Source organism: Cyphellophora europaea (genome assembly GCF_000365145.1).
Source record: "Cyphellophora europaea CBS 101466 unplaced genomic scaffold supercont1.8, whole genome shotgun sequence".
NCBI classification, from domain to species: domain Eukaryota; kingdom Fungi; phylum Ascomycota; class Eurotiomycetes; order Chaetothyriales; family Cyphellophoraceae; genus Cyphellophora; species Cyphellophora europaea.
The window spans coordinates 1,716,172-1,739,196 of record NW_008481814.1 but is presented as its reverse complement, the minus strand read 5'-3'; the positions used below and the strand labels follow the sequence as shown (position 1 = coordinate 1,739,196).

Here is a 23,025-nt window from a genome sequence, read left to right as displayed (position 1 = left end):
GTGATGATCCCGGTCTACATAATCAACGCTCTCTACTTATGGCCCATTACGCTACGGACATATCTTAAATAGGGCCGATCGGCAGCTCCTAAAGGACAAGCCACAGCGAAGGCCACGGCCGCAGGTGAAGCGGAAGAAGGAAGCGCCAACTCACCAGAGGATTCCCATGGTCATTTGAAGGTTGAGAATGGTACTAGCCAACATCAACATGATCACCATCACCACCACCACGAGACACACGGTGCACAGCGACCCATGTTCGCCACAGTCACCATTGGCGTCTGTCACTGCGGCGCGGGCTGTGTCTTGGGCGACATCGTGGGCGAATGGCTCATTTGGGCCACCGGTGCCACGATAGGCTCACCACCACGAGCACTCTGGGTCGAGTTCCTGGTCGACTTTGGATTCGCGTTTGCGTTCGGCATCGTCTTCCAGTACTTCTCCATTTCGCCCATGCTGGGCAAGTACGGTCCCAAGATCATCTACCGCGCCTTGAAAGCCGATGCTCTTTCGCTCCTGTTTTTTGAGATCGGACTGTTTGGCTGGATGGCGATCTTCCAGGTCGCTATCTTTAATTGGGAATTGCCCATGAACACAGTGACCTACTGGTGGATGATGCAGATCGGCATGTTTTTGGGGCACTGGACGGGTGTTCCGATCAACTGGTGGCTCATCAAGACAGGGGTGAAGACGCCCTGCGCCTAGACGGGAACTCAGCGGTCAACCGCGACTGTTGACTGTATAAGTAACTGTAATAGTTGTTTGTGTTTAGAACTTCGTGGAAAGATTGGATTTGAACTCAGATCTATATAATTTGGTGTATTCTCTGTAAGGTAAAGTAGCAGGTGGTGTACGTTGTAAGCGATGTGTAGAATAAGTTGTTGTGTTTTGGCTTTTATGCCTTTTGCTCTCTTTTTTTAGTGTGACATTGACACGTCAACCACTTTCCACCTTCCTAGTTCTCGTTGCCTTGTCCCCTTGCATCTCTGCGTGCCCCCCTAGAGTCGTGTCGCCCAGGACAGCATGAACAAGTCTGAAATGCACAACCCATGGCTTGCCAGTTTTGTCAGTTGTGCCCAAACAAGAAGGGAAGGTTTTCAAAGCGCAGACGGACTGTCATTGAAACGTCAAAGCTGCCAATGCAGTCATCACGGAAAGTGCTGGTCTCAATCATCGGCTAGAGAAATGTCCTAGGATCAAAGCTCATCTGGACAAATTTCCGTAATGTTATTACATCCTAAATCATCATCTTCAACCCTCATCCACCTCGCGAACCGATACAGACGGAGAGCGATTCTGACCAGGGGATGCTTTTAGCGATTCGACGTAGATTTGGCCGCTCGAGGAGGAGCCAGCACGCCATGGTAATGACACAGGATCTGGCGATGCACTGCCAGCATCTGTTTCAGCCATCATGGGTGCGGCTAGGGTGTCGGAAGGCTGCCTCGCTGCAGCTCTTGGATCCATAGATACCGAATCAACACTCCATATTTCCGTAGGCGTCCCAGTCGTGAATAGCGAAGGCCTGACGACCATTGGCGATTTTCGACGGTTTCGAGCCGCGACGAGAAATCTCTCCGTCTCAGTATGGACGTGTGCATGGCCTACAATCTTGCGCAGGTCGGGATCCGAATCCGACATCTGCTGGATGTGTTTGGCGCTCAGTGCATTGAGCTGGATGGCTTGGATGGCTGGGAAGACGTGCGAAGGCATGGTGCGTGTGTAGTCGAGGATTATCGAATGACTTCAGGATCTGGTTGGCTACTGTAGTAACAGACCGCCAGACTAGCTTATGAATATTAGTCCCTGAGATAGAACCTCCATTTCCCGTGTGTGTACGAGGTATTTCCCAGCCATATGCACATGCAATGCTCCTTTCTCATTACGCCTCGAGAGATGTCACCGGGCATCCCTATGATTCCCGATAACTCATGCTGCACAAAGGAAGTACCCCGCGGGCGTGACGGAGCGTACGGATCCTCCCTTGGAATAACTTATCGTCCAACCACTTGGTGAGACCGCGAAACGGACCGACTTGCCGATGACGCTGTCTCGGGCTCCCGCATAGTCCGGCGATCCACAGGGCTCCATCGCACGGGAGCACGGGACTGACGTCAGAGGCGCAAACGGGTAGGGGGGTGGAGAAGACAAGACGGTGAGTGATTGGTTCCGCAGTTAACCAATGAAAGCGACCAACTCGAACCCAACGAGCACTCTTTCATTAGTGAGATGTACTGGACAAGTGGCGCACACACTACGAGTTTCAGCAGTACTAGGATACTTCTCAGCAAAGCATGACTGTCCCAGGCGACGAGCAGCGTTGGGCCGGACAACAAGAAGGAAGAAACAACGGGCGATCCAGCCGTGGATGGTCGCAGCAGGAGGAGGAGGAAAATGGGCTCACTGAACTCGCAGCGCCTGCACCAGCCTCGCTGGAGGAGCGTGGGGATGATCTGAGCCGGGAACAGTCAAGAGCAATAGAGGAAGAGCGCGCCGCGTCCGAAGGCAACGAAGCTGGGCTCACAGAGGTCGCCGCCCCGGTCCCGGTTGCTGAAAGGGAGAGAGGGGACGCGCTAGAAGATGAGGAAGAGAAAGCAGGACAGGCAGCACACGACGGCGACAGCACAGATGACTACGCAGATGCTGAATTGGCTTCTGGTACCGCTCTTGAAAGAGCACATAGCAGTCAAGAATCTGTGCCCGCCAAAGGATCGGGGGAGGATGAGAAGGCCGCTGGCTCGGCGCAAGCGAGCACAGCAGCAACGGCTTGGAACGAGACCGTCATCGTATCATGGCTCATCTTCTTCTCGCTCTTGGGCACGCTCGCCCGGCTGGGTGTGGAGGCGCTGACGACGTACCCATCCACCCCTTTCGCGTCGACCGTCCTTTGGGCGAACTTGGGAGGTTCGCTTTGCCTGGGCTTCCTTCTCGAGGATCGCCGACTCTTTAGCAAGACGGTCCCGACACATCTGATCACGAACGACAAGGAAGCGACGCATGGTCATATTGCACGTCATCAGAAAACTCTGCCTCTTTATATCGGTCTTGCAACTGGGTTCTGTGGCAGCTTTACCAGTTTTTCAACCTTCATCACCGACGCCTTCCTCACACTCGCCAACCGCTTGGACTCGGCGTCACCAACGTCTCCGTACCACACCATTCCTGTGACATCGATCCCTGAGCGCAACGGGGGTTACAGTTTTCTGGCAGTCGTCGGCGTTCTTATCGTCCATCCCGCCGTCTCTATTAGCGCCCTCAAGACGGGAGCGCATATTGCCCTGGCCACGGATCGCGTGATGCCCGGCATTCCACAAAGGTTCATTTCTTGCTGGCTTGACTGCATGGTGCTGATTCTGGGGCTTGGTTGTTGGATTGGCGCTGTCCTCTTGTCCATCTTTCCACCCGGCCCAGCTTCTGCCTGGCGGTCGCGGGCCACGCTGCCACTCATCTTCTCGCCTCTAGGCGCCCTGCTGCGCTTCTACTTGTCCAGGCACTTAAACTCACGTGTGCCTTCTTTTCCGTTGGGGACCTTCACAGCCAACATCATTGGGACCGTCATTGAAGCCGTGTGCTATGTCCTTCAGCATACTGATAACGTCGTCCTTAGAAACGACCTAGTCGATACGGACGCTTGTACAGTGCTTCAGGGGTTGATGCAGGGGTTTTGTGGCTGTCTCACGACGGTGAGTACCTGGGTGGCGGAATTGGACGGGCTCAGAAGGAGGCATGCGTGGGTATACGGGCTGATGAGTGTGGCAGTGGCGTTGGGTTTCCAGGTTGCCATTATGGGTAGTGTGCTCTGGGCGCGAGGATTTGTTGACAGCTGTGGAGCATTTGCATGAAGGCTTTGGTTACAAAAGTGCGGTTGTGCGGTCTGTAACATATTCGTAACATAGAGACCTCCTGGAGACTGGTCCAAGCCTTGCAACTCAGGAATAACGTCGTTGTACAAAAGCAAAAGCATTCCTCAAACAGACAACGCCGTTAGTAACAGATCCATTCCTGGTAGTGAGATTCAAGTGGCTGAGCTGGTCAGAGAAAATGCCAGCCTGGGTGTATCCAAGGTAATATGCATGAGTCGTATCTTGTGCAAATTTGGCCGCCGTGCACTGCAAGTGCGCCACAGCATCTTCGCATACATGGGGGACGTTGTATGTGAATATCATAATGGCGGATGCGGATTTGTCGGGACGGACTGATGGGGATCGCCCGTGTCAGGTGCTGGCCCGGGCCATGGTTGATTCGCCACGGAGCCCAATGTATGGAAGGAATCCCAATCGACGATTTCATCAAAGTTGAACGTGTCTGTCTGCGGCAGTGCTTCCGAGTCAAATGGTACATCTGCGTTCGTTGAGACCCCCGGCAGCGTTGCGGGATACACGTCGCTGAAATCGGACCACTGGCCGAGCGGCTCTTTGTCTTCAAGCTGGGTACAAAGTCCGAGCCACGCAGGGCCGGAGACTTGCTCGAGCGCCGCCATGTCCAAGACAACGGGTTGAATGGCGTCATTGGTCGTTGTTGAGCTGAGCGGGAGATTCTTCACTGACAACCCCATGTTGCTGAGCAATCCACGCAGTCTCGCAACCTCATTTTCATCCTTGCCGTGGAGGATTTCTGAGATAATCTGCAGCAGGCGGTCGCGCTGAGACTCGACGAGATGGTACTGTCGCGCTTCTACCGGACCTTGTTCTTCTTCCGAGTTCACGGTCGTGATGCAGACCACGCCGTCTGACTCGCATCGTTTGCACAACTTGCCCCCACTGCATTTCACCTTTTTCACTCGACATCGATCGCAAGCCTTCGGAATACGTCGGGGATAGTATCCGCTGGCCACATCTTGGGTTGATGGCGGCTCCGGCTGGTAGTGTTGGTGCCTTCGCTTCTTCGATGGGCCGTGCTCGGGCCCGGTCTCGCTCGTGTAGACAAGGTGTTCTTTTTGAGGCGTAATGAAGAACATTATGACTTTCGAGATCGGTGGTAGTTAGTTTATAGCTACAGAGCACGAGAGGGCTGTATTGCTACACTGGAATCTTATCGTAACCTGCCCGACCTTGCGGCAAGCGCGACGGAATGTGGAGATCACGCAAAAAGGACTCGTGTGACGTACGAGTGTGGGCGCAAACAGGCGAGACACGTCACGAGATGCCCGAAGGGAGGAGGAAGGTTCTAGGCGTGACGGTCCTAGCCAGCCTTTTGGAGTGCCTGAGACTAAGGAGGCTGGGTGGTAGCCCTACCGGTCTTCCAATTTTGCTCTCTGTCATATGAAAACCCCATATGTCAAGCCATGCCTGAGACTACTTGGGCGACACTGGCCCAGAGGAAACGTGATTCATTGAACTCCCTTGTACCTAGTGAGTGGCGACTCCATTCGCTACCATCGGCCGCCGAGTGTCCTGATGCATGGGAATGGGTTCGTGCTACATTGACGCCGGAGGAGATCGAAATCACAGAGCTTGTCCCCATAAGCCTGCTTGCCAACATTCATGCTCAAATCTGGTCAGCAGAATATGTCGTCCGGGCGTTCTGCCATCGCGCGGCGGTTGTGCATCAGCTCACAAACTGCCTCGCCGAGGTAATGTTCGACGAGGCCATCGCGACCGCTCAGTCTCTAGATCAACACTACCAACAGCATGGGACGTTACGTGGCCCACTTCACGGGCTACCGATGAGCTTCATGGACCGTTATCGTATCGCTGGCTACGAAACGTCGTCTGGGTTTGTTGCCTGGCTTGGGGCTAAAGAAACGCCGCAATCCGAGGCTCTTATCGTCCGCCATATGCGTCATCTCGGAGCAGTGCCTTTCTGTAAGACTAATTGCCCACAGAGCATGCTCATCGCCGCCACCGACAATAACGTCACAGGCCCCACGCTGAATCCATTTTGTCGTGCACTCTCTGCCGGAGGTGCCGCTGGAGGCGAAGGCGCCCTTCAGGCAATGCGTGGCTCTCCCGTTGGATGGGTTACAGAAATCGCGGGCTCAGCACGAATCCCCGCAGTTTTTAGCCATCTCTTTGCACTTCGCGTTTGCCAGGGCCGACTCTCAAATGCTGGCATTGCCTCGGCTAGCGAAGGACTCCCTGAGCATGCCTTCACACCTGCACTGATGTCTTGGGACCTTCCCATGCTTCAGCATATGTCGCGCTTGACCTTAGGTGCACAAATATACCAAGAAGATCCATATTGTTTAGATCTCCCATGGCGAGAGTCCAAGTGGATGCCACTCAGGCGTACACGACCGCGGTTCGCCATTCTGCATCACGACCATCACGTCCGTCCACAGCCTCCTGTCCAGAGAGCCCTGAATCTCGTGCATGCGGCATTGCAGGCACAGCAATTCGATGTTGTCACTTGGTCGCCCCCACAACACGCGGCAGCCGTCCAGACACACTTTCGGCTACTGGGAGCCGATGGCGGTTCGACTATCCGTCGTCTTATGGACAAGACGGGCGAACCGCCCGTCAGGGGTCTGCAGCCATGGTACCAGGAGTCCACCTCAAGCGGTAAACTCTCGGCGGAGCAACTATGGTCATGGTCTAGAGAGAGAGCTGAGTACCGAAAGTCATACGCCACATACTGGGATCAATGCAATGCAACGGATGCAACGCTGGCCAGAGTTGAAGGAGTCATCATGCCAGTCTTGGCTAATGCCGCCGCTTATGAACACAATCTCTCTTACTTTGGTAAGCTCCCTATGACAGCATTGTCTCTGGTACAGCAATCGTATATCCTAACAGCAACAGGCTATAGCGCAGTAGTCAACTACCTCGACTTCACGGCCATTTCCTTTCCCGTGACCAGGGTCAACGAGTCAATCGATGCCAAACAGTTTGATCGAAACCCGAAAAGCGCCGACGATGCTAAAGTGCTTGCAGACTGTGAGAATTGACTCAATCACATGCATGTACTTGTTTCTGACGTTCTTCCAGATGACCCTCGCGCGTTCCATGGCCATCCTGTAGGCCTCCAGGTCATGTGCCGTCGACTCGAAGAGGAGACGTGCCTAAAACTCGCCGAGATCATCACAAATGCTATCCAGCAGCACAACCTCCAAAGCCGCCGTTCAGAAGCGAGCAACTCAGTATCTGAGGGCCTAGCCACTTTCTAGAGACTCTGCCACGCGAGCCGAAATGCATCTCTAGCATATCTAGCCTGGCTGCCTTCGGTTCTCAAGTCATCCTCAATGTCCATCAGCCGGTTGTACTTGGCCACACGTTCACCCCTGCAAGGGCTTCCGCTCTTGAGATGGCCGGTTCGTAGACCGACGGTGAGGTCGGCAATGAAATCATCCGTCGTTTCGCCACTGCGATGACTGACGAAGACAGCCCATCCGAGGGCATATGCTCGCTTGGCCGCTTCTATGGCTTCTGAGATGGTGCCAATTTGGTTGATTTTCAAAAGGAGACTGTTGCATGCCTTCTTCTGGTCTGCCTCGTTGACGCGTCCGATATTGGTTGCTAGCAAATCATCGCCAACCAGCTCAATCGGACAGTTCTTGTTGAACTCTGTCCAGGTTGCCCAGTCGTCCTGAGCGAAGGGATCTTCCAGTAGCACAATTGGATATTTGTCCAGAAGCTTGTGGTACAGCTCCATCATATCTTGTCGAGATAAACTGTTAGATCTGGCCCATTTCATACCCAGGTCGTAGGTCATAGATTCCACGTTGAAGAACTCGGTGCTCGCTGGGTCGATTCCGATCTTGACCCGGCCCTTGTGGCCAGCGGCTTCGATGGCGTCGCTCAGAAGATCTAGAGCTTCGTGTGGTAGAGAGATTGGTGGTGCAAAGCCACCCTCATCGCCGATGCCTGCTGCCGAGCGCCCGAAATGCTCGATGAGGATGGCTTTCAGGTGTGCATACACTTCGGCACCAATCTGTACGGCGTGGCTGAAGGACTTGGCGGCTACTGGCGCGATCATTATCTCTTGGAATGCCATAGGGTTGCCCGAATGGACGCCGCCGTTCAAGACGTTGAAGAACGGAACTGGCATCACAAAGTCTTTGGTGTCTCGGCCCGCTATGGTTGCAATGTGTTTGTACAGTGGCAGTCCCTGTTGGGGGTTCGGCCCACTCTTTCCTCCTCTGTGGTTGTGTGGGGGGCATGTGGTGTTGCTGCCTTTGCCGCCGTGGCCGCCGTTGTACTGGCGCTCCTAATGGCATTGGTCGCGTTGGGCCCTTTGTGTTTTTTGTCTTTTGTGTCGTCTATGTCGGGCTTGATCTTGTCGTTCTGTGTTTGCTGTTTTGCTCCGTTGGGTCTCTTGTCTGTGCGCTGCGGGTTCCGGACGTTGTGGACCTTGTGTTTGGCGCTGTTGCCGTTGTTGCTGTCGTTGTTGGTTTCGTGGCCGTCGCTCGGTTCATTCTCCTCTTTGTCGGCTTTCGAGGGCCCGGATGGCGTGATTGGTGTGTTTTGGGTTTTCTGGGTTGTTTGGACCGTTTGGTTGGTGGGGTTTTCGCGTGGGTGGGGCGGCTTTGTGGCGGTTATTGGGGTGGTTCTGGTGGTGGTTTGCTTGTGTCTTTGCTGGTTTTTTTGTGTGGGAGTTGTGGCCTTCTTGGGCTTGTGCGGTGGGAGATTTTTTTGTCCTTGCGGTTTGGGTGCTGTTTTTGCATGGCGGTTCTTGCCTTTCACTGCTTGTGCTGTTGGTCCGTGGTTTCACGGTTTCGGAGTGCTCTTGGGGTGTCTGTTCGGGTACGGGCAGTTTGGTTGTCTTCTTTGAGTTTGTTTTTGTTTCTTTGATTGTGTGGTTTGTTGTTTTGTTTTGTGTTGTTGCTGTATTGGTTGTGGCTGCGTATCATGTTTGGTCTTCCTTACTTCCTCAGGTTTTTCCTTGCGTTGTTCCGCCGGGCCTTGTATGGGCTGACGGCGTTGACCTTGTTTTCGTTGTTGGTGGTTTTTTTGTGGGCTGGTCTCGTGTGGGGGTGTGTTAGTGGGTTATCGGGTAGTTGTTGCGGCTTGCTTTTGGTGCTTTGTGGTCGGGGACTCGTGGGTGGTGCATTGCGGTCGGGTCGGGCGGCCCGGCTGAGTGAGCTGCCTGGGTTCTGGGTGAGCTGGAGGTTGTTGTGGTGGGGTTGCGTGGCTGCGGCATTCGGGGGGTGAGGTGAGCTCGTCTGGAGTTGTTCTTCGGTGGGGGCCTCGTGGCTGGACGCGCCGTTGTCGTCTGGCTGTTTTTGCTTCGCCGTCTTTGGTGTGCTGTTGTTCCTTCTCTTATTGACGTTTTGGGTCATCCATTGTGGTTGGTTTGTTGGGTTGGCCGTGCAGTGCTCTTTAGACGGGTGGGTGAGGGTCGTGTTTTTGTTAGTGTGTGGTGTTTCGTTCTTTTTCCTTCTTTTGCTTCAGTTCTTTTTGAGGTTGTTGCTGCTGTTTACTGGGCCACTTGGGTGCACTCTCCTTTGTTCTTTTGACAGTCGTCGTGTTGTCCTTGTGTTTGCCTCTTTTCTTGTTAGTGTTGCGTGTTTCTCTCGTACTTGTTGTTCTGTGGTGCTGTTTGTGTCGCGTGGCTTCTGTTCGCTTTTGTTGTTTATGCTTTGGTTAGGCAGGTCTTTTTCATCTTGCTTTTGCTGTCGGGAGTCTGTCGTCTTTTTTTGGGTTCCTATCCGGGTCCTTGCAGGTTTCGCGGGTTTTTTGGTCTTGCCTTTTTGTGGGCGTTTATTTCTTGGTCTTTGGCCGTGTTCTCTTGGATTTTCTTCTGTGCTTTCGCTTGTTGTCGCTTCCGGGGCTGCTTACTTGTCTGTTGTCTGACGTTGCTTCGTGTTAGCTAGTTTGTGTTGCTTCGTGTTGCGTTTGTTGTCTGTTGGTTGTGGCGTGTGGATTTATTTTGGCTGTGGTGTTTGTGGGATGGCTGCGCAGGTTGTGGAGATCTCAGTTTTGGGATGGTTTGCTCTTTTTTGGGGGCTATCGCTACCGAGGTCCGTTGTCTGCGAGGTGGCTTTTTTCATCTTCTCTGGCTGGTTCAGTCGCCGGGTTTTCCGTCTCTTTCTGCTATGTGTTCTTTTCTGTTTCTTTTTTGTTGGAGTTGTCGCTTTATAGTTCCCGTGGTGTTTCCGCTCGTCCGGTTTGTGGTTGTCTCCGTTTCGTTGCTGTCCGCGGCTGGGTTAGCTTTGTGTGGGTCGGTTCGGTATGGCTGTCGAGTGGGCTGAAAGCGCGCGGTCGGTCAGCGCATTTTGTTAGTGGTCGTCTGTTCGCGTGCTGTTTGTGCTGGCGTGTTGGGCTTTGTGTGCCGGGTTTTGTTGTAGCTGTCCACTGGGGGGCTGAATTGCGGGTTGAATTTCTCTTGTATTGGTTGTGAGTTGGTGAGCCTTTTGGTTGTGATGTCACGGTTCGTTCGGCTATCGTCCCCTGTTTGTGTCTGTTGTGCCTTTTTGTGCCGTTTTTTGCTTAGGCGTACCGTTTGGGTTTTGTGTTCTCGCTTTCGCCTTTTGGTGTGGATTTCTGCGGTAGGCGCTGTTGCTTGGCTCTTGTTGCGATTGTTATTATGCGTGCCTTCTTCGGTGTCTCACGTTGTCTCGTGTGAGGGGTGTGGGTGTGCCCGGGCGTTGCGTTGCTGGTGTTGGTGGGGGCTGGTCGTAGAGGGTCGTGGCCGTGGTGTCCTTGGGGGTTGTGCTGTATTCTTATTTCGCTGTTCTTGGGCTTGTTGGAGTTGTGATTTGGTTTTCTGTTTTGCGGTTGGTTCGGTTTCTTCCTTTGCGGCTTTGTTCGGTTTTGTATGTTATTTTTTCGACCGGTGTTTGGCTTCTTTTCGGCGTTTGTGGGGATGTTTGCTTACTTCTTGGTAGATGTGATTGTTGAGCTGAGTATGGCTCTTTTTCTGTTGTTAGGTGTTAGGTTTTTCGCGATGATTTTCTTGGCTTGGATGCTCGTGTCGTGTGCGTTCCTGCCGCCGGTGTGGGTGCGGACTATTTGGCTGCTGTGTCGGTCCTTGTGGGGGCCGTTTGTTCCGATTTGTTTCCTGCGTCCGTCGGTGCTGGCGCCGCGGGTCGTGTCGGCGTTGCTCCTGCGGATGCTTGCTTTGTTTCTGCCTCTGCCGGCGGTGTTGCTCCTTCATGTCCTCGTGAGGGTTGGTCTGCGATGTTGAGTCTTCGGTCATTCGCATGTCTGTTGTCTTGGGGACATCTTTCTCTGGTCTCCGAGGTGTTTGGTGGTCTCTTTCTCGGTGAGTTGTGGGTGTTTCTTTTCTCTGCTGGGTTGGCCCTTGTGGTTATGCCGGTTGTTGTGGGCGCCTTTCTCTGGATTGTGATATTTTTTAATATTCTGGATGGGTTGCCGGTTTGGGTCTGGGGGGAAGTATTGGTACGGGTGTTTCTGGGTACTGGTTTGGTATTCCTCTGTTATGGGTTTTCTGCGTTAGTTGTGGTCTGTATCTGTCTGTGGTTGGGGGTGCTTGGGTGCATGATTTTTCGGCTCGTTTTCAGCGCTTTGTCGGGTTGGATTTTCCTCTGTTGGGCGCTTGGATCTCCTGCCGCATCCTCAGTCTTGTGCTGTGTTGTACTGTACTGTACTGCGTCTGGTGGCGTGGCTCCTTGTGTGGTTGTGGTAGTTGCATCCTGTATCGCTGGTTGTTTCGCTCCTGAGTGTTGTCCGCGCTTTTTGCCATAGGCGAGCTGCTGTTCGGTCTCGCCGTCTGTCGTTTTTTTCTGGTTTCCTCGATGTGCTTTCGGTACTCTTTGTGTTTTGCGGTGGGTGTGGTGATTTTTGTCGCCCGCTGATGGGTTGCTCCTTCTTTTCGCTCGGCCCGCTGGTGCGTTGTTTGCATAGAGCTGTTCTCTATCCCATTCCGGGTTCTTCTTCCTTAGTACGGTCCCTTGTGGCGCTCTTTTCCGCCGTTGTGTGCTTCGGTGTTTGATTGTTTTGGCTGGTCTTTCCGGGGAAGTTGTGCTTGTCTTACCTTTTCAGTGCTGTTTCTTTGGGGGCCGTGTGCGGCGTTTTTTGTTCTCTGGCTCAGTCGTTTGTGGACTGATTATCTTGGCTAGAATCCCTGCTGCTAGGATTGGCACTGCGTGTCATTGGGCGGCGCGGCGTTGCGTGTTTTTGGGGTTTTGTCTGCCGTGGTCCTGTGTCTCCAGTTCCTGTAGCCGTTGGTGTTGTCATTCGTCAGGTTTTGTTCTTGTTTTTCTGTGGCTCTCGTTTTGTCTGTTTACGTCGTGGTTGTTTTCTGCTTCCTGTTGCTTTTTTATTTGCTTGTTGCTTTGGGTCACAGGGTTCCTGTTGGGCGTTGTTGTCTCTGAGGATGTGGTTGTTTCGCGTCCTTGTGTTGGCTTGCTGCTGGGGCGGCTCGTTGGTGTGTGCGTCTTGCTTTCGGGTTGTTGGATGTTGTGCGGTTCTTTGCTGTCCCGTCCGCGTTCGCGCAGGTTGGTGTTTTTTGTCGGTTTTTAGGCGCTAGGGCCGTCTTTCGGGCGATGTTCGTGGTTGGTTGTGTGATGGCGTGGCTTTTGTTTGCTTGATTGTTCTTTAACGTGGGTGCGGATGCGCTGGGCTGTAGCGCTTGGGCTGGACTTTTCGTGTGGTCTGGTTCCGTCGATTTGGCGCTGTTCAGGTGAGGCTGTGTTGGATTGCTGCATGAGTTGATGCTTTGTCGCTGTCCGCGGGGCCTCATTTTGCGGTTCGTTTTTGAATGGTATGTTTTGTCTGCTCTTTCCACGGCTTTCTTCCTTCTGGTGCTGTGTGGTCTGCGAGCTCTTCTCCTCCTTTTCTGCGTTTGGGCTCGTAGCTGCCGGTATCTGGCATCGGCTTCTTCGCCTTCTGTCCGGGCTGCTATTGGGGCTGTCTGCATTGGTCTGATTTGGTCTTGGGGCCATTTGAAGCATGCGCTTTTTTTTGCGCTTTGCTTGTTTTGATTTGCGTCCGTTCTCCGGTTGTGGGCGCTTTGTTTTCGTGTTGGGCTTTTTTTGTGCGTTTTCTTTTCGTTTTGTTTTCTTTAGCGCGTTTGGTTGTGCGGGTATTGCTCGTTCCTCTGTTGATTTAGCGTTCTTCTTCTTTTGTTGGTTTTGCTGTCGTGGGTTGTCCGATGGCTCCTTGGTCTTTTTTTGTTGCGTGTTGTTCGTTTTCGGTTTGGGTTTGTTTTTTGGAGTTAGTCTGGTTATTTCGCTGTTGTTTTTGTCTGCGTCTGTTGTGTATTATGATCTGGCCTTCGGCGGCTTTTGCTGTTTGTTTTGGACTGTTGGATTGTTCTTCGGTCTTTTGGCTGTTTTTCGCTGGTTCTTCGTTCTCAGGACCGGCTTTGTTGTTTTGTGAGTGTCTTGGCGTTTTCTGTTGTCTTTTGTCTCGGTTACGGTGACAGTGTGTTGTGGTGGTTGTGGCGTGTTTTGGTGCGGGTTTTTCAGGTTATATCTGGGCTTATCCATTGTGACAGACCTATGCTGTGGTGGTTGAGTTGTTGTAATTGCCGAATTTGCGCCTGTGCTTGTGTTGCTGGCTTTTGGTGGTCTTTTTTCTATGGTTTTTTTTCCCGCACTGGGTGTGTGCTTGGAGTCTGCCTTGGGGGACTTTGTTCTCTTCCGCGGCTGTGCTGGCTCTTTTTTCTTGGTCGGAGAGTGGCCTGGGAGTTGTTGTGGCTCATGCTTTACTTGTTTTATTTGCTCTGTGGTGATCTTTGGTTTTTTTACTTTTTGTTTACTGTTTGGCTGGCTGTGTCTCGCCGGTTGATTTGTCGTTTTTTTTGACTCTGCTGCGTTTTTCGAATGCTGCGCCGCTTGGAGCCCTAGTTTCGCTGATGGGTTCCGTTGCCTTGCCGAGTGCCCTGACTGCATGTGGTTCGTTTGGTTGGTGCTGTTTTTTGTGGCGGTGGAGTGTGGGCCTCGGTGTTTGTTGTTATCGTTGGTCCTCGTTTTTTTGTCTGGTATTGTACAACGGTTGCATTTTTTGCGGGGGTGCGTCTTTTATTTGTTTGTTCGGGCGTTGCACCAGTTGTGGTTGTTGGGCTATATTGTTTGTGGCTAGGGGCGTCGCGTGCGGAGTTCGTCCTTTTTTTTGATCGCCTTGGCTTTGTACCGCTCTGTTTTTTTTTGTGTGCTTTTGACTGTACCTTTTGCGGTTCTGTTTTTTCTTCTGTCCTGTTTGTGTTTGAGGTCTTTCGTTTTTTGCCTTCTCTGGGGTTTTTGTTGGGTGTTTGTTGTGGTCGTCTTCTTGCCTGTGTTTTGTGTTGCTTTTGGGCTGGTTTGATGCAGTGTTTTGTTGGGGTGGTTGAGTTGGTTCTGTTTCTGTGGTGTTGTTTGGGCGTGACTCGGGTCTCCTTCTCTAGTCGCTGCTTTCTTGCGGATTTCTTTGGGAGGTGTTTTGGTGGGCTTCTCGGGGGTACTGCGTGTCTGTTGAGGTGTTCAGTTGTGCAGGGTTGTCCCGTTCTTGTCACTCGGCGTGTGTTTGGGGGAGGGTTTTGGGGCTTTCGGGTTTGCGTGGTTGTTTTGGCTTATGCTGGTTTGTTTGCCGTCTTCTTGGGGTGTGTGTGTGCATTCTTTGCATTCTGGTGTGGTGCTTCTTGGTGCGTGTGGATTGTAGTCTTCCTCGATCCTTGTTTTGTTGTTGTCTGTCTGGTGCATTTGTTGTTCGGAGTTCTTTGGTTGTGGCTTTCTGCGTGGTGGCGGGTTGCCGGCTGCGCATTGGTGTTTCTTGGTCAGCGTTATGGGGGCGTTGGCTGGTGGTGAGTGGTGGCGTCGCTTGGGGGGGAGCCGGCATGTTGTCTCCTCCGTGACTCTGTGTGTTTGGTCTGTGTTCTTTGCCGTCTTGTGTTTGAGTGTTTTGGGTCTAATTGGCTGTTTGCGTTTGCGTGGCCAGCTCAGTTGTGGTTTTGCTCCATCGGGTAGGTTGGGGTTAGGGTTCTTTGTGGGTGGCTTCTTGTGGGTTTTCTTTTCGTGGTGTGTCTGTCTTTTTTTTTTTTTTTTCCTTCGATGGACTGGGAACTCGGCGTTGTTGTCGGAGTTGGACGTCGTGCAACGTGTTTGTGTTCATTTGCTTTGCGATCGGGCGAGTTTGGTTTGTTGTTCATCGTGACCGCCCTGTTGGTTCTCTGGTGTCGTCGCTTGTAGGGGTTCGGGCCTTTTCATGGTTTTTTCTTTTGCGATGCCTCTTGTAGCTTCGCCCTGGGGCGTCGCGGTGTGTCGGTGAGTGACTGTTGCTCCCCGCTTGGTTTTTTGGGTTTCCTGGTGCTTCTTGCGGTTTTTGTTCCTGTGTTCTCGTATGACCGGCCTTGGACTGTGTTTGCAGTTGTGGAGGTCTTTTTTCGGATGGGGGCGATGGTTTGTTATGTCCCCGTCGGTAGCTGTCTTATTGTGTTTGCTGGGCTTCTGCTTCGGGAGGCTGTGTTCGTTTCGGAGCTCCTCCTGTGTTTGGGCTGTCTCGATTTAACGTTTTTCATTGCCTCTGTTGGGTTGTTTTGGGGCACGTGCTGTCAAGCTGGGTGGCCTTTGGATTGTCGTGACTTGTTATGTGTTCAACCCGTCTTGTGTTCTGGTTCTGTGGTTCGTGCGTGGTGGCTCGTGGTTCTAGGTCCTCCTCTTGGGCTTTTGCCTGGTTGCTTCGGGCTCTTTTGCGTCTCAGTTGGTTGTTGTTCTGCTTTTTTTGGTTTTTTTGTTGGTCGTGTGGCGTCTGCTTGTCCGGGGTCATTGTCTTGCTCTTTGGTCGGTGTCGGGGCGAGTGCTCTTGGTAGCGACGTGGCTGTTTCGTTTTGATTCGGTTGTTGTGAGCCTGTTTTTTGTTCTTTGGTTTATTTCGATTGTCGTCGCTGGGTTTGTGTTTGGCGGTGTTTTTGATTTGGGTTTTGATTTGTCTGAGTTGTTGTTTATTTTTCCGTGCCTCTTGAAGGTTTGCGGGTCGGGGTGCCTGTTGTGCTCCTTTGGCTCCCTTGTCCCAGGTTTGTCCATCTTCGGTTTTTGGTTGATCTCTTTCTTTAGCTCGGGCTGTTGTTTTTCTTTCCATTGTGGACTATTTTGGTCCGTGGTTCTGGCTTCTGGCTGGGGGTTTGTCTTGTGTTGGGTGCTTTGATTGTTCGTGAGCGGTGTCGGGTTTTGGGTGGTGGGTTTGTAGAGTTTTCGGTTTTTGGCTTGCGCTGATTGCTGTTGGTGTTTGCGATCGTTCTCTTTCCGAGGTTTCGGGCTGATCGCGTGTCTCTTTGTGCGAGCATCATCGCCTGGTTTCTTCTGGCTTTTCCTCCTGCTCTCTTTGCCAGCCTCTCGGGCCATTTTGTGTTGAGTGTCCGCCTCTTTCTTGGTGCTTTTTCGACGGATTGGCTTGGGTACGGCGATGTGTTTACTTTGGGGGGTGATTTTGTCGTGGCGGTGTTTGCTGCTCTTTTCTTGTGGATCGGCAAGTGCCTGTTATTGACCTTGAGCTCGTTTCGGCATTCGCATGGCGGGTTTGCACGCGTCATTCTTGTTCAGCAGTCTGTGCTTGTCTTTTACGTTGGCTCCGTCTGTGCTTCGTGAAGTTTGCTTGTCGGTTCCCGGCTGGCTTGTAGTTTTGGGGTAGTGGTAGATCCGTCCCTCTGGTTTTTGGGTTGTCCGTTGTTTTTCGCCCCCCGTTGATCTGGTCTGTCGGTGGGGCTCTTTGTAGGCTTTTCCCCGGTCTTTTGCGGTCGCGTCCCGTCCTGTCGTTGTGCTCTTCGAGGACTTTCATGGTGTGTGCTTTGTGTGGTTTGTTTGTGGTCGTTAGGGCTTCTCTTGCGGCTTGCTCCTTGGTGGGTTCCGGTCTCTGAGTCCCCATGTCTAGTATATGTTGGCTTGGCGGGTTTTTTTTCGTTACTGTGTCGAGGATCGTTTTGGGTCTGGAGTTCTCGCTTTTTTTGGTGGTTGTTGTGGTCATCCTCTTTTTGTTTTGGGGCCTGTTTTTTGGTGCCATGTCTCTCTTTGACCCTGTTTGTGCGTACCCGTTTTGGTATATCAGTTTTGGTGCTTCTTCTGGTCGGTGTCCGTGTTTTTTTTGGCCCTTGTTGTATGGTTTGTCTTGTGTATTATTTCTGGCTCTGCTTGGTTTCAACAGTCTCGGTGCCAGTGACGCGAGTGAAGCCAGCAAAGAACCATTCCATCACGGTATTGATAGAATCAACGGTCAGTCGGTAGGCATCCAGGCGAGGCTTGCTGGTCGAGATATAGAATCGGACAAAGTCCTTCACATTCACAAGGTCGGGGGCGGTAATTCCAGGTCGGAGGCACTGGTCACGCGCCATATCCATGTCCGGGGGAGGGAACCCTTTCTGCGCGTGTTTCCGCCTCATCTCTGAGAGGTGCCATCTGAGACAGAGACAGAGTCAGAGCAAGTGTCAAAGGTTACCCAAGAACAAAGTACAAGTGGAAGGGGTTGGGCCAAACTCACAGGACATAGCGTCTCAGAGTGCGGTCTTAATCTTTCTTCGTCTTGGTCACATGTTTCTCACGGCCGCAGAGCTAATCGGCCTCCCTGTGCGCCCCTCGCCGGTAACCGTTGGCTTCAGCACGGGCCAGCAACAGTTCGTCGGCGGTCGGTTCGGCCATGGGTGCCAGGTGGCACGGGCTGGCTTAGGGTGGTGGGTGGTGGGTGCTACGGAGAGGCGCAGGCGACGGGAGCCACTAATTGAGGCAGCAGAGGTGATGGAAAGAGAGAGGAGAGGAAGGAGGAAGGAGGAAAGACGAGGAGGGGAGCAGCCGCGAGTCGGCTGGACGCCAGGTATTTGTGTCTGCCATCATGCCAGGGGAAAGGTGGCTCGGCCGTGCATTGGGAGGTCCCAGAATGGGGAACGGCCTGCTGTCGCCCATTTTGGGACATGGTTTGGGAGCGCCGCGTCGCGCGGTGGATCACGTCGCGAGGACGGTGCGGCGGACGGGCGAGGGTTTGACTGGGAAGGTGAGTGGAAGGTGAGGAGCGGGTGAGGTGAGGGTGCGTCGAGGGTGCGGCGACCTTAAAAGCGGCGCGCGGGCGGTGAGCGCCCACGTGAGCCCGACGCAGATTTTACCTCTACTTACCCGCCAACATGTTGTCTGCTGCTCACCCCAGGCTTCTACCATGGCGCCAAGCTCGTCAATGTCGCGGGGGACCAATGGGGCTGTCGTCGTGCAGGGTTTGGCCAGGCAGCCTCAGGCTGAAGTCGGCGCAACTGTGCCCCGCATTCAATTTCTCGTCCGTACGTGCCTGCATCCCGTACTGAAGGTGCCAAGGGCAAAGAATACGTCGGATTGTTCACGATCTCGTGTCTATGCGTAGCAGCGCACCGCTGGGTTGGACTGGCGACGACCTTGGATGGAAATCCGCCGAGGTACAACCTAAGCGCGACACCTGCCCTTGAGACCCAGAAATCAGCTCATATTGAAGAGAAATCGATCTACTGCCGTGAAGCAGCTTTCGAGCCAGGTTAGAGTCCCTCACGATATGAAAAGCTATCTCAGTTGAGCAACAAAACCCCCCATGTGATGCCAGCAGCCCCTATCGCATTTTTGACCACCACTCGCGCAGTTCATTGGGTACCCGACGCGCCACCCCCCTGAACTGATAGCTTGCAGCTGGGGCTTGGGCTTGTTGCACCACTCCCCGTGGCCTCGACTCTGTCGCAGCTCCTGTGGCGTTTGCATCTTTTGGCACGATTCCCCACGCGCGCGAGATAACATGAAAGGGCCTGGCCTCGAAGCCTTTCCCATCATGCAGTGCTGGTCAAACGAGTTCTCTCCGAATACTTAGGGTTTGCCTCGCATCCTGCCGCTGCTTGAGGCAGTTCTTCATTTCCCACCTTCAGGGATATGACTACTACCACTGCAACCCGCGACATCGCCGGACACGTGACACTTCAGGCAGCTCCTCCTGTTTGCGAGCCTTACCAGTATGGCGACATGCCCGAGAAGGGGTGGATAAGGGTGTTGCTGCTTGAGGCCGGTGCGGGGCCCTTGTGTTGCAACCTACGCCTGCAGAGAATCGATGATGTTGAACGGCCCTTTGAGGCGCTCTCTTATGTCTGGGGCATCGATGGACTTGATCAGATGCCGGAGATCGAATGCGATGGCAAGAAGTTACGGGTAGGGTCGAATCTGGCGTCGGCCCTTGCACGTCTGCGCCGCCGAGACAGTTCTCGCGCCATGTGGGCCGACGCCATATGCATTAATCAGGCAGACAAGCAAGAGAAGAGCTTGCAAGTGTTGCAGATGGGCGATATCTATGCTGCGGCCGAGCGCGTGGTTGTCTGGCTTGGTGATGATGCCACTCGCGAAGCAGAGGAGTGCTTCAGGTTGATCGAACGCACGACCGTCACACTCGACGAGATAATACAGATGCACGGCAGCATTGACGACGTTCCGCCACTTCCTGCCGATGGCGGGCCGATCGCATCTGGGCCGGTCAGGTGGGCTTCAGTCAAGACACTCATGGCCAATTCGTACCTGACAAGAACGTGGACTCTCCAAGAGACTGGACTGGCGCAAGCAGCAGTCATTCAGTGGGGTCACGCGTGCATGAACTGGGCCTACCTTGTCGAACTCATGCTTCTGATTGCATTACGTTCCGATATCCGTGCCCACACCGGCATACTGAACTCTGGATTGATCTGGGACACCTTGGAAGACCTCTGGCGTGTCTACAACAACCCGACGAGCTGGCGGAATGAGCTGCCGTATACAAGGTCCTTCAGCCGTCCCGAAATCCAGCCTAGTTTCGTCAGCATTCTGAACAATGGTCGCTATTTTGGAACCACAGACCCCAGAGACCATGTCTATGCTTTTCTCAGCCATCCAAGCGCGGATAATGTGGCTAGAGATAGCCCCGGTCAGCTACTGACCCCGGACTACAATGCATCCGTTGATCAAGTGTATCTCGACACTGCTGTTCGGATACTGGAAACAGATCCTCAGCCATGGACGGTCCTCTCGTGCTCAGATCACGCGCCCGACTCAAAGTCTATGACGGGACACCGTCCGTCGTGGGTCCCGCGGTGGGACGAAGGATTCCGTGTCTACTGGCTTGGTTACCCCGAGATGTGGTACCGTGCGGGCGGACCGGACAGCTCAAGCTTCACAAGCGAATATCATGCCGAGACTTGTTCTTTACATCTCCGAGGCGTTCTGTTCGACACCATAACATGGGCGTCCGAGCCCTATCTGTCCGAAGAGCTCACGACTGAGCAGCAGTTGACGAACCAACCTCTCCAGCGACTCTGGAACCAGATCTCACAAACTGCCGGCGTCTCCTACGGCGCTTACGGTTCTACTCCAGATGAGCAAGAGCACGCCTTCAGCCTCGCCATCGTTGCAGGGCGAGCCGCGGATGACTCACCGGCCGAAGACGACAGCCAGCGCCACCGCGCCGTCTTTCACGCATATCGGGCACTGATCACACACGGCGCGCTCGACAGGGACGCGAAGCTGACGAGCGAAGTACACACCATGTTCGATAATCAGAGGCGTGCACTCCACAACCGCAGGTTCTTCCGGACCTCAAAAGGTTACTATGGAACGGCGCACCGTGCTCTGCAAGTTGGCGATGTGTGCTGCGTCACGAAGGGGTCGGCGGTGCCGTTCGTCTTGAGGCCTGTCGATGTGGGGAACGTGGGAGACAGCAAGCGGTTCTTGCTGGTGGGAGAGGCGTATATACAGGGCGTCATGAGAGGACAGGTCTGGGACGGTGACGGTGTGGAAGGCTGGCAAGGGGGTGAGGAAGACCTCGTTCTGGTATGAACGAGGCTGTCACGCTTCACACTGCTGGGGAAAGGGGGGGTCTTTCCCATATTGAAGGTATCATCTGCCTTTGGCCGTTCCAGCCCACTCCTCCATCCTACGGGGACTTGTCACTTTTTCGCAAGCAGCAAACGCCACCGCCGCCTCTTCCCCGCAAGAGTTTCGCTCGTCTCAGCAGCCGCTTAGGCCCCTCCTCGCGCCTCGGCTCCTCAGCGCCGTAAGCAGTCTGCTGCAAGTCAGACCCTCTGGCCACCCTAAGGCGTTTCTGGGAGTCCCAGAGGGATGGAGAGGCAAAGAAGTCTTGGCATGTTGATTGCCGATACAGTCTGGGCGTGAACGGGGATCTGCAAGTGTTTGGGCTGGGCATGGAATGGATCATCCATCACCCTACATACGTAGATCCGGTTTCAGAACTCAGGGTAGGGAGAACAAAACAAAATGAGGTCCAAAAACATGACAATGGATAATAATGGTCATTAGTAGCTATTGATTTCTCATTATTCTAAAGCATGTACATGTTCGAATTAGATTGTAGCTCGAGGTTCGAAATAGCGAATTATGCATGCCCGTTAAAGGCCTCGTGCTGAGCTGCGGTGTTGATCACTAGGCAATGGTGGCGGTAGAGGTGATGATTGTTGATGCTTTTGTGCGAGCAGGCGTGTGTGTAGGTGAGCTACAAGCGTGTCAACTTGTGGATAGATATATCATATGTTCTTCGAAGTTGGAGGGTTGCTGCGGTATCCAGGCATTGTTCACTCGTTGAGCGGCTTGATGCTGGATAGATGGCTCGACGTATGCGTTGTGTACATCTGGCAGACTTAAGATGGGGGTGGCCTGTTGGGGAGACCGTAGCTGTACTCGGTGTAGATACCAATCCTGAGATAGCGTTAGTAAGTGTTGACTCAACTATGGTTTGCCAAGCAGGAAGCAGAGCTGTCGGATACTCACGGGCAATCATTGTAGTCCTGGAAATAGTTGAAGTTGGTGTCGTTGGTGTATGTCTGGCCGGCGACACAGGTGCCAGCGCCCACGAAGCAAGGGCCCACGTCAATCGTGTACGCATTGCCGGGCTCCATGTGGATGGGCGGGAATGGTGGGAAGGGGCCGGGCGCGGGCTGATTGTTGTATGTCGTGTCGGGACCGGGGCACGAGCCAGGGTTGTAGCCGATGAAGAAGAACGAGCCTCCACCTGAATACTCGAACGAAGATGTGGTCAGCTGGTTCTTCATGGGGAAGAGGAACTCGAGCGTGCAGTTGGCGTCAGCGCGGGAGGCGGGCACATCGAAGCTGAAGATGGAGGCGATATCGTTAGGAGTGAAGACGCCATTGTATTGTGGGCCGAACTTCTTGTCTGGCTGGGACTTGGAGATCTGGGTGATGTAGTGAGGGAACTCGAACTGGCCCGCCGGCAGGGTCTTGGGGCAACCGGTACGCTTGTCGTAGTCGTTGGCTGTGAGGGCACGCTTGCGCAAGACCTCACCTGGGTAGGCCAAGGCAGTCGTCGCCAGGAGGGCGGAGACGATGACAGTCTTCATACTGTATTGGTGAACGAGGGTACGGGGCGATACTGGTAACGACGGTGGAGTTGGGGTAGACGGGGAGGAGAGCAAAGCCAAGAGGAGGAACACAGACGAGATATAGTAATAGGAGAACAAGCATGGGGCAATGCCAGTTGTCATGCGGCAGATAGCGTAGTGTGCCTGGCCGTGCGACCCGGTCTCTGGGGATCCAGTCACTCCACGTCGAAGTGTGTACCGTACCTGGTGGGTCCGGCCAATTTGAGACCAGGGCCGCACATGCCGGTCACTGAAGTATAGCAGTGAGGCTGTGAGGAAGAACGCCTAGACTGGCAGTAGTAGGCTCGCATCAGCTAACCCTTGCCACAGCAAGTCCTGCATCACCGCCTTTCACTAGGCCAAACGTGAGGTCGTAGCGAACCGTGGGATGCTACGGAGTAGTACCGTGAAGCTGAACTCATCCTGCAAACAAAAGCTACATGCATGGGGGAATTTCGATAAGGACGATCTCTGTGACGCCAGACGTCTCCCAAGCGGCGTTTAACCTGGCTCAAGAAATTGGGCAGGGAGCTTGTTTGCGAAGCTTGAAAGAAGCTAAGCAACGGGTGACAGGTCCACCGAGCAAGGGTCAGTTGTGATTGTGGCTCTTCGGGGTGGCCTGGCAGCACACGCAAGCACCGATAGCGACCAAATTGATGTGGCCGTTTGAGATATGAAGGCCGCGTCCTATTCTTCGTCGAATTCCAGTCAGATACGAAAAACAAAAGTAACATTCAGCCCTCCACAGAAGCACCCGACGGCAAAAGCGTAAAAGTATCATCTCATTTGAGGCCGTCGCTGCGAGCGAGCGGAACCCGATGTTTCGGCACTTGGGAGCAACGACGAATGGCACGGCACAGCTGC

The 23,025-nt window shown here is 53.6% G+C and overlaps 7 protein-coding genes across 7 annotated transcripts; 4 read left to right on the top strand and 3 right to left on the bottom strand.

The window, feature by feature from the left end:
• Positions 1-249: 249 nt before the first annotated feature.
• HMPREF1541_08453 (uncharacterized protein) lies at positions 250-705 on the top strand (the record flags this gene model as incomplete). Its single annotated transcript, XM_008722772.1, has 1 exon — positions 250-705. A coding segment is annotated over one exon (456 nt), but the record flags the coding sequence as incomplete, so codon positions are not given.
• A 1,589-nt stretch (positions 706-2,294) lies between these two features.
• On the top strand, positions 2,295-3,842 carry HMPREF1541_08452 (uncharacterized protein; the record flags this gene model as incomplete). The annotated part of the gene is made up of 1 exon (XM_008722771.1): positions 2,295-3,842. One exon carries the CDS (start codon positions 2,295-2,297, stop codon positions 3,840-3,842), a length of 1,548 nt encoding a protein of 515 aa, XP_008720993.1.
• A 320-nt stretch (positions 3,843-4,162) lies between these two features.
• On the bottom strand, positions 4,163-4,957 carry HMPREF1541_08451 (uncharacterized protein; the record flags this gene model as incomplete). The annotated part of the gene is made up of 1 exon (XM_008722770.1): positions 4,163-4,957. One exon carries the CDS (start codon positions 4,955-4,957, stop codon positions 4,163-4,165), a length of 795 nt encoding a protein of 264 aa, XP_008720992.1.
• Positions 4,958-5,284: 327 nt separating this feature from the next.
• On the top strand, positions 5,285-6,959 carry HMPREF1541_08450 (uncharacterized protein; the record flags this gene model as incomplete). Its single annotated transcript, XM_008722769.1, has 3 exons — positions 5,285-6,680; positions 6,741-6,862; positions 6,927-6,959. 3 exons carry the CDS (start codon positions 5,285-5,287, stop codon positions 6,957-6,959), a joined length of 1,551 nt encoding a protein of 516 aa, XP_008720991.1.
• A 142-nt stretch (positions 6,960-7,101) lies between these two features.
• Positions 7,102-8,788, bottom strand: HMPREF1541_08449 (phosphopyruvate hydratase; the record flags this gene model as incomplete). The annotated part of the gene is made up of 3 exons (XM_008722768.1): positions 7,102-8,012; positions 8,138-8,620; positions 8,686-8,788. 3 exons carry the CDS (start codon positions 8,786-8,788, stop codon positions 7,102-7,104), a joined length of 1,497 nt encoding a protein of 498 aa, XP_008720990.1.
• Positions 8,789-18,682: 9,894 nt separating this feature from the next.
• On the top strand, positions 18,683-20,605 carry HMPREF1541_08448 (uncharacterized protein; the record flags this gene model as incomplete). Its single annotated transcript, XM_008722767.1, has 1 exon — positions 18,683-20,605. One exon carries the CDS (start codon positions 18,683-18,685, stop codon positions 20,603-20,605), a length of 1,923 nt encoding a protein of 640 aa, XP_008720989.1.
• An 818-nt stretch (positions 20,606-21,423) lies between these two features.
• On the bottom strand, positions 21,424-22,140 carry HMPREF1541_08447 (uncharacterized protein; the record flags this gene model as incomplete). Its single annotated transcript, XM_008722766.1, has 2 exons — positions 21,424-21,481; positions 21,554-22,140. The coding sequence occupies 2 exons, from the start codon at positions 22,138-22,140 to the stop codon at positions 21,424-21,426; spliced, it is 645 nt and encodes a 214-aa protein (XP_008720988.1).
• Between the last annotated feature and the right edge of the window lie 885 nt (positions 22,141-23,025).